General features: G+C 35.9%; 2 protein-coding genes across 6 annotated transcripts; both read right to left on the bottom strand.

The window, feature by feature from the left end:
* Window positions 1–3,631: 3,631 nt before the first annotated feature.
* Window positions 3,632–5,167, bottom strand: LOC130998900 (serine/threonine-protein kinase-like protein At5g23170). Its single transcript, XM_057924335.1, has one exon. The coding sequence runs from the start codon at window positions 4,793–4,795 to the stop codon at window positions 3,734–3,736; it is 1,062 nt and encodes a 353-aa protein (XP_057780318.1). The 5' UTR covers window positions 4,796–5,167; the 3' UTR covers window positions 3,632–3,733.
* Window positions 5,168–6,761: 1,594 nt separating this feature from the next.
* On the bottom strand, window positions 6,762–13,362 carry LOC130998902 (uncharacterized protein At4g06598-like). 5 transcript variants are annotated; one of them, XM_057924341.1, is made up of 6 exons: window positions 13,135–13,325; window positions 9,936–10,669; window positions 8,077–8,156; window positions 7,867–7,989; window positions 7,244–7,417; window positions 6,762–7,162 (listed from the first exon to the last, which is right to left on the bottom strand). In XM_057924341.1, exons 2-6 carry the CDS (start codon window positions 10,649–10,651, stop codon window positions 7,137–7,139), a joined length of 1,119 nt encoding a protein of 372 aa, XP_057780324.1. In that variant the 5' UTR covers window positions 10,652–10,669; window positions 13,135–13,325; the 3' UTR covers window positions 6,762–7,136. The 5 variants fall into 5 exon arrangements, with proteins under 5 accessions (XP_057780324.1, XP_057780322.1, XP_057780320.1 ...); XM_057924339.1 differs by having other exon boundaries at window positions 7,867–7,999; window positions 8,081–8,156; window positions 13,135–13,310; XM_057924337.1 differs by having other exon boundaries at window positions 6,762–7,417; window positions 13,135–13,362.
* Between the last annotated feature and the right edge of the window lie 196 nt (window positions 13,363–13,558).

Consider the following 13,558-nt stretch of genomic DNA (forward strand, 5'->3'; position numbering starts at 1 on the left):
GTGACTTGGAGATAAGAGTGGTTTGGGAGGAATCATTCTCCCAGGATGTAGGGCTGCAGTTTGTACCAAATGCATCTGCTAGGTCGCCCCTACATTTGTCTTTTTACAGTCATCTTCCTACTGACACGTTCTGTGTCTCCTCACCAAATGGGAATCAGCATAAAGAAGACCGTGTGGAATCCCCCACACAACGAAGGTTGCAGCAGTCCCCTTTGAAGCAAACTGCTACTCCGCAACCTTCCCAACCCCACTCCGACGTGATCAATCCACTCCTCCACCCATTCACGCGGAAAGTCTCTGGGATCCCTGACCAAGATCTCTATAGCAAAAAGTCTGAGTCCAACTCTCTCATCATGGACTCAAGTAATATCATATAATTTGGGAGGTGGTCTCCTGTACACCCGGATTGTATCCGACCCGGATCCTAACCCCCTTTTTTTTTTGAAATGACACTACAATAACATAATACTGGAATGACACTAACACTATTTTATTTTACAAATGACACTATTTGTTTTACAAATGAGACTAACACTATATTGAAATGACACTAACACTACATGTAAATGATACTAATATTATATCAAAAGAACACTAACACTTGATATTCGAATAGAATAGTCCAGTTGAATTGGATTCGGATCGGATACGACTCGGATGTACGCAAGTTTTTGTTTCAAACCAAATCAAATGAGAGTTTACAATATCTCATAACCAAAATACAAAATTTGGCTTCCATGTACTAACACTATGAGAAACCACAGCAGAGGCGGCTTACTCGTGCTCCGAATATGATAGAAATCAATAACCACATACTTGTGTGTATGCTCGAAACTCGAAAGCTTCCCAAATATCGTCGCAAGGTAAATTCGAACCACCTCTCTCATCCTAAAGGACAATATCTTGCTGAAGCTAATAAGCAATCGCAATTATTATCGCGTGAAGAGTAAAACCAATGAAGCGAATCTCTATTAGTGAAACCAACCCCCATCTCCTATCCATCCACGTCAAGCCGCAAGCAACCTTGTTTTGACAATGCACCTACACTTGTAATTATCAACATTGCATGTCTAATTAAATTCAATTAAATTAGTATTAATTTATATATAAATATAAAAAATAACAAATATTTTTCTGTGCATTGCACGGGATGCAAATGCTAGTACTATATTAAAAAGAGAGTTTTCAATTTGAAATAATTTCAAATCAATTTTAAAATTGAGTGACAATTTTGTAGTTATAATAAAATTGAAGCTTTATGTTTAAACTATATATTTTTCTTTTTATTTTCATTTTCTTTAACTTCTTATTTGTTGTTACATTTCTTTCTAAAATTGTGAAATTCAATTGATTATAAAATATTTAATATGCATATCAAATTAAATATCACGATAAGAACTTTAATATGATATATTTTATGAAAATATTTGATTTAAAATGTAAAAATTAAATTTGTTTAAATATTAAAGTTTTCTAAATTTCTCTTTCCTCTCTCATCATTTTTGAATAAATATATTTTTAATTCTTTTTAATTAGTATTTTATTTTAAATTTTTTTTAACTTATTTTTTTGTTTTTGTTTTTCACAATATCAAATTTTATAATTATGATTTTTTTATTTTTTTTAATATTCAATTAAAATTAATTTTGTACTCCCTCCGTCCCTGAAATGGCTTCCTCTTTGGGGACGGCACGGGTTTTAATACAAAGTTGTAAAGTGTATTGATAGTGGAGAAAAAGTGATATAATTATTATTGGAAGTTGTGAAAAGTGTTATAATTAGTATTGGGAGTGGTGAAAAGTGAAAAGTAAGAATAAATAAAGTATTATTAGTGGTGGGGTAGGTTTCCAAAAATGGAAAGAAAGAAAGAGGAAGTTATTTGGGGGACGTCCCAAAATGGAAAAAGAGGAAGTTATTTTAGGGACGGAGGGAGTATTATATTTATAAGTATAATAATTAAATTAGTATTAATTTTATATAAATATAAAAATTTAAAATATTTTTCCGTGCATTGCACGGGATGCAAATGCTAGTTATCATGAATAATTGACACTAACAAATTAAATTAAATTCGGATCCTCTCCCAACGGTAGTCACAAACAAAATTCATTGTGATTCGAGACGATGTTGTGTTAAAAGATTCAATAGTCCACCATGCTTAAGAAAAATCTAAAGTCAATTAATTCGATCAAATCCTTTTAACTTTGAACTACTATTTGTATATGTCATGTATGAATGCATTTCATTTGACTTAGAACAACAGAACCCCATAAACCAAAAAATTCAATTCGAATCAAGACAAAGCCAATGTATGATGATTTTGAAATATGCGTTATTTTTGAAAACTTTCTCATCTATATAGAAAGAAAGGTTCCATTGAGAAATTAATTATTTTGCGAAATTGTGAAACATTGAACAGGTTAATAATTTTAAGGAACAGACGATAAAAATCTCGTCACTCCAGAATTCGAACACAAAACCAAAATGTTTGTTCATCAAAATTATTAACCTATTATTCTCAATTTTGTAAAATATTTAATTTGTCAATACAATCTAACTATATATATACACAAGTATAGTTGGTGGTGATAGGTAGGTCAGAAAGAAAAAAAGTCTACATAAAAAAATGGGGAAGGATCGAACTAGTGAAGTGTAACATCAGGGAAGAATGAGACTCCCATATTTAAATTATGGTTTGATATATTCCCACTTACTCTATATTTTTGGGAATCTAGTGTTTGGACCATAATTGTCTTTTCTTCAACTAATAGTTTGACATTCCTTATTCCAACCTACACATTTACACACACGTAAATATAGTTGATCAAGTTAAAATGACTAAGTGCCACGAGAAATAAGAATGAATTTGGCACGTTAGACATTCAAATTCTATAACTAATATTCCCTCCGTTTCAGCTTTTATTTTTTAGTATTCAACTTTTCTTTTTTGGCCGTCCCACATTTTGGTATCCATTTTTATTTTTGGTAAAAGTAGGTGGGGCCCTTACTCTACTTTAATTATTTTAACTCTCACATAAAATGTGGAACCCTTATTCCACTCACAACACATTAATCACTTTATTAAAACTCGTGCCGTTCTCAACTGGATACCAAAAGCCGGGACGGAGAGAGTATTAATTTATGTAAAATAACAATAATAAATAAATTAATATAAATCCACGAATAAATTAATATATAAATCTACGGATAAGTAGCTTGTAATACATGAATAATCATTTAAAGCTATCTTCGAATTATGAGGTGGGCAAAAATATTACCGTATTAACTGAATATGCTATTCGTGTCATTTGTAATACACGAATAATCATTCAAATTTAAGTTTCAAATCATACAAGAGATTAAAATAGTACCATATTAACTTAATACGCTATTTATACCTTACAAACAACTTATTCGTTATACCCAAGCGTTATCACGAAAATAATCATTTCTAACTTCCAAATTTCCAAAAAAAGAAACAAAAAAGGAAGATCTCATCATCCTCTCCGATCCATAACTGTTGACTTCTGCTATAGCTTCACTACCACGGCATATTTCAGTTGACAAATGAACACAATATGCATAATAAATTAAAAATATTGGTGCTATATTTCCTACACAACAATAAACATAGCACTGAACATGATTTAATAATATGAATTCATCTAATCGTTAAAAACAAAAACAAAAAACACAAACACAAGTGAAATAGGAAATTAAACTAGCCAAGTTGTCATTTCAATGTAATATCAGCCAAGATTTCCCTAACTAGCAATCTCCCTTTCGAAAAACTATCACCACCACCACCACCATTATCCGCACACGCCTCATTAGTCACTATCGCCACACATTTCCCACTAAACCTAGCTTTTTTTCGTCTCATCATCGATCCAATCATTTCTCTAACGCAATCCATCGTCCACGAATACCGATTCATCGGAGTCATCTCCAAATTCGACACAACCTCTCTCATCGACGGGCGATCACTTTCCCTGGGGGCCAGGCAACGCGCCGCCACCCCCAGCAACTTCGTGATCGCACGTCTCGTGTATAGAGGCATGCGGATCCTTTTGTCGCAAATCTCCAGCCCCCGGCCCCGCTCGATCAGTGGGACGGCCCACTCCACGAGCGAGGCCGGGGACCGGGTCACGTCGATGACTCGTCGAGCGGCCACGAGCTCCAACAATACCACCCCGTAGCTGAACACGTCGATTTTGACGGTCAGCATTCCCGGGGCGGTATACCCGGGGTCTATGTACCCCAGCGTGCCCGCGGGCAGCTTCGACGCCACGTCATCGCCGTCGCACAATCGGGCGGCCAATCCGAAGTCGGCCAGCCTGGCGTTCCAGTCGCCGTCAAACAAGATGTTGGCCGATTTCACGTCGCGGTGGACGATGCTAGGGTTGGAGTCGTGCAGGCGGCGGAGGGCGGAGGCGAGCTGGAGCGCGATCCGGAGGCGCGTCGGCCACGGCGGCGGCGCGTCGGAGAGGTGGAGGAGGTGGTGGAGCGTGCCGTTGGGCATGTAGTCGGTGACGATGACGTTGCCGGCGGCGGCGCCGACGAAGGCGACGGTGCATGGATTTGGAGGGATGGAGGAGAGGATGAGGGCCTCGTTTCGGAGCTTGGTGTCGTCGCGGAGGTTCTCGAGGGCGAGGGATTGCTTCTTCACGGCGACGACGCGGCCGTCTTTGAGGACGCCGCTGTATACGCTGCCGTGGCTGCCTTTTCCGATCAGCCGCGACGGCGAGAAGCCGTCCGTGGCGTCTTCGATTTCTTGCGCTTCAAACTCGTACATTTTATTTATTTATTTTAGTCACATTGAGTTTAGTTATAGTAGTAAAAAGTGTGTGTGCATGTTGAAATATACAAATTTGTTCATCAATATTGAATAAAGAAATATTCAAAGAAATGAGAGAGAGGGAATCAAAATCTTTAGTTTATTTAATGGGAATAATTAATAGAAAAGCGAAAGGGTATTTCGAGAAAAGGCAAAGGTGGGCTGACGAAGTCAGAATATTGCTCTATTAGCTGTTCTTTTGAGGCCCCATTTTCCTTTAGCTTTTTCTTCTTTGCCTTTTGTGAAGAAATGAGGAGTTTTTGGGGATACCCAATTTTTTTTGTATTGTTGTAAATATTTTTTTAAGGTAATGAGTAGCTGCTTTTCTTACTAAATCATCTGCCAAAGTTTTGCTTGTCTATTTATGTCGTTTAATCGATTGAATTAATTCATAATTTATGTCACTCCCAAGAAAGAATCAATAAATTGTGTCATCACTGGAGTATATTGGTGGATTATTTTTGGAGTTATATATTGGTGTTGATCTTTATCAAATCAGATTATTTGCTACGTCTCATTCTTAATTAATTATATTTTAATATAATAAAAAATAATTAACAAAAGTTCACACATTGAAAGATAATCTTCCAAATGGTCAAAAGGTAATAAGAGAGATTTTGTGAAGTGAAAGTATAAAAATCTCATCGACTGACAATTCATAATTAATCATATCGATTTCATGCAACGGAACGCATCGCATTCAAATGTATATGGATTATTAATTATATCATGAATAAGTGGCCTACATAGTTACATTAATTAAATATAAGGGTTATTAGCCTGTAAATACATGAACTTTTTACATTTTCTGAAATTTAACATGACTTTTATTTTTAGCCCATAAATACACGAACTTAGCATTTTTTCTGATTTTTGACATCGACATGAAAAAAATCTATTTATTGTTGAGGTGGAGACCGGAATACATGACGTGGACTACGAAATATGCACTTGAATAGAGTAATTTGATTCATTGTTTTGATTAGAGAGTGAATGACATGGTATACCAACCTTCACGTTAATAGTAAATTAGAATTTTTTCTTGTCGATGTCAAAAATCAGAAAAAATGCTAAGTTCGTGTATTTGTAGGCTAAAAATAAAAGTCATGTTAAATTTCAGAAAATATAAAAAGTTCGTGTATTTACAGGCTAATAACCCTAAATATAATATCAAGTAGTCATACAGATTATTTTTAGATTAGCAGTACTCAGTTTCCATAACCAACAAGATATTTTCTACTAAACAAATCATACCAATCATCCCGTAATAAATGGATTATTGCCAGAAAATACCTCATCTTTGCAAATTTATATCATGACTTCTTACTTTTTTTTTTCTTTTTTTTTTTGCCAAAAATACATTTATTTAATATTAATTCTGAACCATTTCACGGAGGACAGATTCACTCAAATCCAATCTATTGTCGCAACGAAAAATTACAACTCGTTTGACTATTCAAATTAAATCTGGGCCTATTCCGCCCTATTACTGGTCTACAATGTTGCTTAAACCCCCTAATCATTGGATTATTCAAATTAGATTTGGGCAAATTTGCCATATACAGAACGGTTTAGAATCAATCTTAAATTTATATATTTTTTGATAAAAAATAAAAATTATGATACAAATCAAAAAAATTGACAAATTTTAGGTATTTTCCGACAATAACCCTAAATGGAGAACTTGAAATTCCAAAGACATGCTTATATTTCATGACACAAAAAGGCATCTCTACCTCCACATAGGACTTTAGCCAATGTTCTAATTTCGAAACACAAATCTAAATATCACAAAAAAGCATCTCTTCCCACACACACACACACACACACACACACAGAGTGATCAGGAAACAATATGGACTACAAAAGAAACAAAAAAAGTATCTCCATAGCATAGTCAGCAGCAGGAAATGGAAATAAACTCTACACATGCAAAGTTAACTACATAAATGAAAAATTGATTGTGACATGGCAAATTTCAGGCAAGTAACAACCAACTTGCAGGAGGCAACAGAAATGGGAAGACGAAGATTAATCACTCAACATACAACAAATCTAGCATTTTCGGGTGATAACCACCTCGGGTGAGTCGTCCGCCAGAACTCGTAATTTCGGGCGAGGACTACCAGGCGCACATGGCACTAACCTTAGGAGAGATGATGGTATTGGTCGCTTACAGTTGAAAAATAAGGAACAAAAGGAAAAACAGAAACACAAGCAACACAAGCAGTTGCGTTGTAGCACAGGACCGCATGACCAGTCTGGCTTTCTTCCCATGTAAGGGGAGTGTTTTTGGTCATCAGCATGCATCGTCAGTTGAGAGGACTGGTTAGAACTTGGAACACACAATAAGAAGTCGAGAAATATTACTCTACATATGAAGCTGGCTAGAGAGAGAATCCTGACCAGAACTCGTTTCCTTGAGTTTCAGGGAAAGATTTGCCAACTGTTGATCGAGGTCTCTGCTCTTGGCACGTCGATGGCTAGAAGATATCTGCTGCTGCGGTTGCGGCGGCTTCTGCTGCTGCTGATATAGGCCTCGCAGTCTTCCTGCTTCTCTCTCCAATACCTCATGCTCGACTGCACATGCATCCCAAAATGAGGTCAAGAAATACATGGATAAACTTCCAGGGCTTAAATCTTCCTATGCATTTTAGAACTTATTTTTTAACTTCTAAGCCATGAAGTGGCCTTATTTATGCCCTAAGAAACATGTTGCCTTTTAACAGTAGAAACAGCACTAATAGTTTACCAAGCATGAACTTGAGACCATTTCGCAACACGTCAATCTCAAAGTGAATATACAATAAAAAATGGACCCCGTTTACGTCATAAACCTCCTATCACACCTGGTTCTCTGTTTTTTTTACGTAACTGAATCACCACTCATCAGTGAACAATATGTACATATCTTGAACTGATACTGTAAACTACAGAACAAAATTTTCTGTAGTACTTTTAAATACAACCAGGAAAACTTGATGAAGAAGCACATCTATGAAAAATATATATGGTAGGCGAAAACTCACAATACTTGATTAGCTGCTCCTGAGATAAACTTTCTAAACGTTGCTTCAGGGCTTTATTTTCCATGCTGAGAATAAGGTTTTGCTGGTTGAGAAATTCAAGCTCAGCAGAAATTTCAGAGCCTTCTGCCTGCAACTATGAAAGCATAGTTATATCCCAAACCTGGACTATAAGCAGATTATACATTTTAAGACTTGTAAGCAATGTAATACTTGCCTGTAGAGCTTGAACGTGCCTCTCAAGTTCAGCTATGTATTGAAGCTTCCGGACACGTGAACGTTGAGCAAATTGCCTGCATTAGGCATTGACAAATACATTGGGCACTTGTAGAGCATATTGTATAACAGAAAATTGTCTGAAAGAAATGACAACTTCAGAAAATGCACCAAATTCTTTCAGAATATAGCTTTACACTTTTCAATCATGTGATTAGAATATGCACCTTGAGTTAGTAACAAACTCAGAAAAACATAAATTAAAAAAAAAAAAAAAAACATAGAAAATCGAAGAGTATGTATGCCTTATATTCATCTTGTTAACAGATCCACTGAAGCTCAATATGTTTACCTAGCAAAACACAGGAGATAAAAGCAGTAGATTACATTCATATCCATAAAGCAACAGCACTGTCACACTCCAGACTCATAAGTTAGGCCTCATGTGTCCATATAGACAACAAATGTTTACATTTGCAAAGGACTAGAGGCCCATAACCACTTAAAAACTATATAAAACTATTTCCCACAACCTATAGGAGCTTTAGCATCAACATACATTAAAACAATGACACTAAACAACCATCATAATATAGTTGAACAACTGATCAAATTATATTACGACTCATTTAAGATAGTATTGAAAAGAAATCTCAAGGACTGGTTACCAATAAGACAAACATCAAGTCGTCAAGAATATAAATTTTGACATTTTAACCAAATTTTCCAACTTGGAGACATCAGTTACATCATAAGAAGAACGTGATCAGTTTTTTCTAAAAAAAAAAAGAAAATGATCTTTGAAAAGAGAACTCGTTCTTATGTAGAAAGGGCGCGACGAGAACTTAGCTACCTATGGCAGTGCAGCTAAGAGTAAAACTAGAGAGAAACTTGTACCCAATGGTAAAGACAATTACTCCTTACTACTCCCTCCGTCCGCCAAGATTATGCCACTTTCCTTTTTAAGGCAATGGTCCCACCATCCTCGTTAATATTTTATCCCTTACTAACACTCTTTATTTACAAAAAAACACACCCAAAATTCAATCTCAACCACACATCTCATAAAGTGGTGGGACATTTTCTCCACTACATCAAAATCATCACCAATTTTATTAAATCTTGTGCCCAAGCAATTTGACATAATCTTGGCGGACGGAGGGCGTATAATATAGCATGATCAACCTGATCATCTATCACTGCAGAGGATGTTTAAGGAATTTCAAGACAGGTGTTTCAAGCAATTTTCTGCTCAACCTGTCACTTAACTTTTGGTTTAGACAATTCACCAGGTTTTGAATCATTTAACTATATACTCCCTCTGTCCCCCAAGTGCATACCAATATTTCCTTTTTGGTCCGTCCCCGAAATGCATACCCATTTCCTTTTTAAGTAATATACCCACACAATCCACTCACACACACTCAACCAATTTCTTAAAACTCGTGCCATTCTCCAATGCGTATGCACTTGGGGATGGAGGGAGCACAAGATTTAATGATTTATATACATAGTTAAAATGGAATAATGCCTATCAAAAGCATCAGACAGTGTTGATTCAGTAAATGACTAGACCTCATAATTGGACTGATTGAGCCCCATAATAAACATAGGCATCACCCACGCACAAGTTGGAGATATCCAATAATATGTAATCAAATTGATGCCATCAAATTTAAGCATAAAAGGATTCAATTGTGTATTTCACAATTTAACCATAATAGCAAACTTAAAACTAATAAGAGAACACACAAATTAAAAAGGGTAAGGGAAAACAAAAAATGAACTTGAAGTTCAAAACTTTGTTGAGCTTAAAAACCGCTCAATTCATATGAAATGAAGAGGGGTGCACTTACTGCTTGGCTCGTTTCGTGTCTGTTTCTGATGCCAGATTCTTGACATGAGTATCTTTTTTCTCAAATGAGCCTTTTGGATCTTGAGAGACAGATTCAACGTCTGACTTTTGAGCAGACGAAGTTGGATTTCTATCAACATCTAGTGAGGTGTTCACTGTTCCGGCATTCTGGATGGTGGCTACATCCCTAGAAGGAAGGCTGCGAGGAGGTGCAATTGAATTTACAGGTGCATCCCATGGCTTGTTCTTGGTTCTGCCAGAAGGGTTTGAATCCAAATAGAAAGAACTTTGCCGCATATCCCTCTGAAAATCAAAGTCTTGAGATCCCCATGAAGGCAATGGAATCATATTCTTGAACTTGATATCATCTTGAGCTGCATAGTTCATGCTTCCTGCATTAGTTGTATCAATATATGCAAAAGAATCACTTGATGAGCGACGATGGCCTCCTTTACGCACAGGCGTTTCTGGTTCATCAAGGAGTTCATCTAGCCAAGACGGTTGTTCCTCTATCAAAAAACTTTCAGAAGAAGTACGTTGATGATGTGGACTTCCGTCTCTGGGCTTTGGAAGAGCTTTTGGACCAATCACTGAAGTAGGAATGTATTCAGCATATGATGGAGATATGCTAGGAAATGGACTTTTAGGAGGCAATAACGGATTCTTCCCATTGTACATCATGTTTCTAACAGTAGATGGTCCCTTGGAGTTTGACATAGCTGAGGAGGCCAGTACCTGTAACAAACATTTAACGTATTATATGAAGAATGTACTTTCGGAATTGAACATTAGAGCAGGAAACCATATCAAAACACAAAGCTGCAGGATTATCTAAGAATAAATAGAAGGTAGAAGAATCAATGAATCAAAATGACTAAACAACAATCAAATTTCTATAAACAGCATCCCTTTCTTGACATACAAAAGAATTTCAAAATTGAAGGAATTTTTCCCCAATCCACCACCACAAAAATCAACTGGTCGTACGAGAATCATCACATCCAACCATCTTAAGCAGATTAGAGGTTCATAATCACAACCTCTCCTTCTGCACGGCATTTCTACCAACCAAAACCCTCTCCCTCTCACCCACATCCCTCAATCTTGCATGACAAGAATCGTAAGATCAGTAGCGTAGACGCACCTGATGATAATACCATCAATTAACTTGAACTTGAGCCATAGAATTATATTTAAACAAAATCAAGGTCAAGTTTCAGGCTTACAGCTGTAGAAGCTAAGTGAAGCACATCAAACAAAAAAAAAGGATGAGTTTTGGACAAAAACATAATACCTACAGGCCTTCAGACGCATTCAGAAAAGATGTTAGTGTATAAGGAAATTTATCACCACTATGTGATTTAGTAACCTAAATTTAAATAATCTCGAAATCTTTTTACTGTTTGAAAACTATATTTATGTTCAGTTCTTTCCTTCATATTTTTTGCAATGAAGACCAAGCAATAATAACTTTATAGAAAAAATTATCTACATATTAGATCATCAAAACAGTGAGATCCAATCCTAACCTTCAATATTCATGGATAAAGATATTTGCAATCTCACACGCAGACCCAACAATAAAAAAAAAAAGACTGAATTTAAATGAGTTTCTGCTTTGATACATAGGATTTCATCTTTTCCCGAAACCCCCTATCCTTTGGCTGGCTTCTTTTATTGCCCACTATCTTTGCCACTCTCTACCCTATTGCAGTTAGCTGGACTCTTACATGAATTTAACTACCTTCCATTAACAGTTTTGACAACTCAACATGATTTGTTATCTTTGTTGCTTTCTACCAGTTTGATACAGATCCAGCACAAAGCCATAAAGATTCTCCACCCACTGGCACATGATGTGTCTACACATGTATCCTTCATCTCACATACAAATAAGATGATGTAAGATGCACCAACTGCAGAGCAACCTATGAAACACATTTTTAACCAGCTCAAAAGCCAACTGGCAAAAACTACTTTTGCATTTCTTTGGGCATTTGGATAGAGAAATGTACATCGGGAAGTGGGTTTGGGGAACATATTGAGAGTAGAAATGTGGACGGTTTATTAAGGAAAAAATTAATGCAATTTACTTGGAACATAAATTCAACTTTTAGCAGGCAAGAAGGAAAAACATCCGTAAATGATATCAAAGATACAGTAAATGCTCCAGATATAAAATTGATACAATCAATCAGATCCATCTAAATGGAAAATGATCGAATAGAAGTCTTCTTAGCATGCCAAACTAGGAAACTCAGGGGCAATTCATCACTTTACATCACAAAGGTAGGAAAAAACTGTTCCCAACAACTGGCAGACCCTTCTCTATACCATGTTCCCTTTATGAATTGTCAAAAGGGTAGAAACTAATTATCATAACCTATATTTATGTTCCCTGTTCACCAATACCTCTAGAAAATAAGAATTTCATCATAATCCTGATTTAGTATCAGTTCCAAGTGCCTCCCTCTCCAATTCTCTAAATGGAAACATAGATGACAGCAAATTATCCATGACAGCAATTCGTTATTAATGCGACTGATATATAGCAATGATCACTTCCAGTCAAAATAGCACCATTTTCAGATAACCAAGATAAGTACTGATACCAAACCATACATATAAGCCTAGATATAACTAATCCTCCACAAAAAGTTTTAGACTCCTTTTTCTTCTCCCAACAGTAACTCGAGAATGTGATTCAAAACTACCTCAACTACCAATCTGCAAACTTGACAATTTACATTAACATTTCCATCTTAGAAAAACTATCCACAACATTTTTCTGCTAATAATTGCTCCAAGAAACTGGGAAGCTAAAGGACTTATACAAGGATATCACCATGATTTCCAGTTCAAACAATGGTACAATGATGTCAATTCGACAATATCCAACTAAATGAAAAGCCTCTGTTTTTGAAGTATCCAGTAACAATTATTTTACACGAACAGTAATGGAAAATTTATAATCTTGATTTAAGCCCCTAATTATACTAATCCTCTTTTAATCAGTCCCAACAATTCCGCCAGAATACATAGAATTAGTTTCAAATTTTCTTAACCCACATTGTTTTGAAGCCTCACGAGCTAAAATCAGTATTAGACCAGACACAGAAAACAAAACCCCATAAAATCAAACTCAGAGTGTGCAATTAATCACGAATTAATAGATAGATTCGGGTTAACTGAATGCTTACCTTAGACAATTACGAAGTAAGATCTTGACAATGTGAGATATAATAAACCAAAAATTGAAAATAATCGACACACAAAATAAATAAATCCTATGGTTTCTTCTTCTCCGGAAGCCCTCTCTGAGATGGTTTTTGGTTTCTTACTGTAAATTTCTCTCTCTACACTACTTGCAGAGGGTTGACGCCTTATGGTGAAAAAAGAGTAGGAGAATATTGAGCTTTGCCCCTTGTAGTTTTAAGAAATTTTCCCAAGACCCCAAAGGTTAATAATAGCTTGCAAACTTCTCCACTTTGTTCAAGCATCAGCCACTTTTGTAATTACTAGTAATATTTAGTATTTAATTTCAGTAGTGTGAAAATTTTAATTTGTTGCAATTCTTCGATATTCAAATTTAAATCTGGAAAAAAAAAAAAAAAAACACTAAAC

The sequence above is a fragment of the Salvia miltiorrhiza genome, chromosome 8 (assembly GCF_028751815.1).
Source record: "Salvia miltiorrhiza cultivar Shanhuang (shh) chromosome 8, IMPLAD_Smil_shh, whole genome shotgun sequence".
Classification (NCBI taxonomy): Eukaryota; Viridiplantae; Streptophyta; class Magnoliopsida; order Lamiales; family Lamiaceae; genus Salvia; species Salvia miltiorrhiza.

Excerpts from the sequence above, each read along its gene's own strand:
- LOC130998900 (XM_057924335.1), bottom strand. The coding sequence starts at position 4,795 with ATGTACGAGTTTGAAGCGCAAGAAATCGAAGACGCCACGGACGGCTTC.
- LOC130998902 (XM_057924336.1), bottom strand. The coding sequence starts at position 10,651 with ATGTCAAACTCCAAGGGACCATCTACTGTTAGAAACATGATGTACAAT. Across the intron at positions 8,157-9,935 it reads GACACGAAACGAGCCAAGCA|GCAATTTGCTCAACGTTCAC; the intron begins GTAAGTGCACCC and ends TGCCTAATGCAG. Across the intron at positions 7,418-7,866 it reads GGAGCAGCTAATCAAGTATT|TCGAGCATGAGGTATTGGAG; the intron begins GTGAGTTTTCGC and ends ATGCATGTGCAG.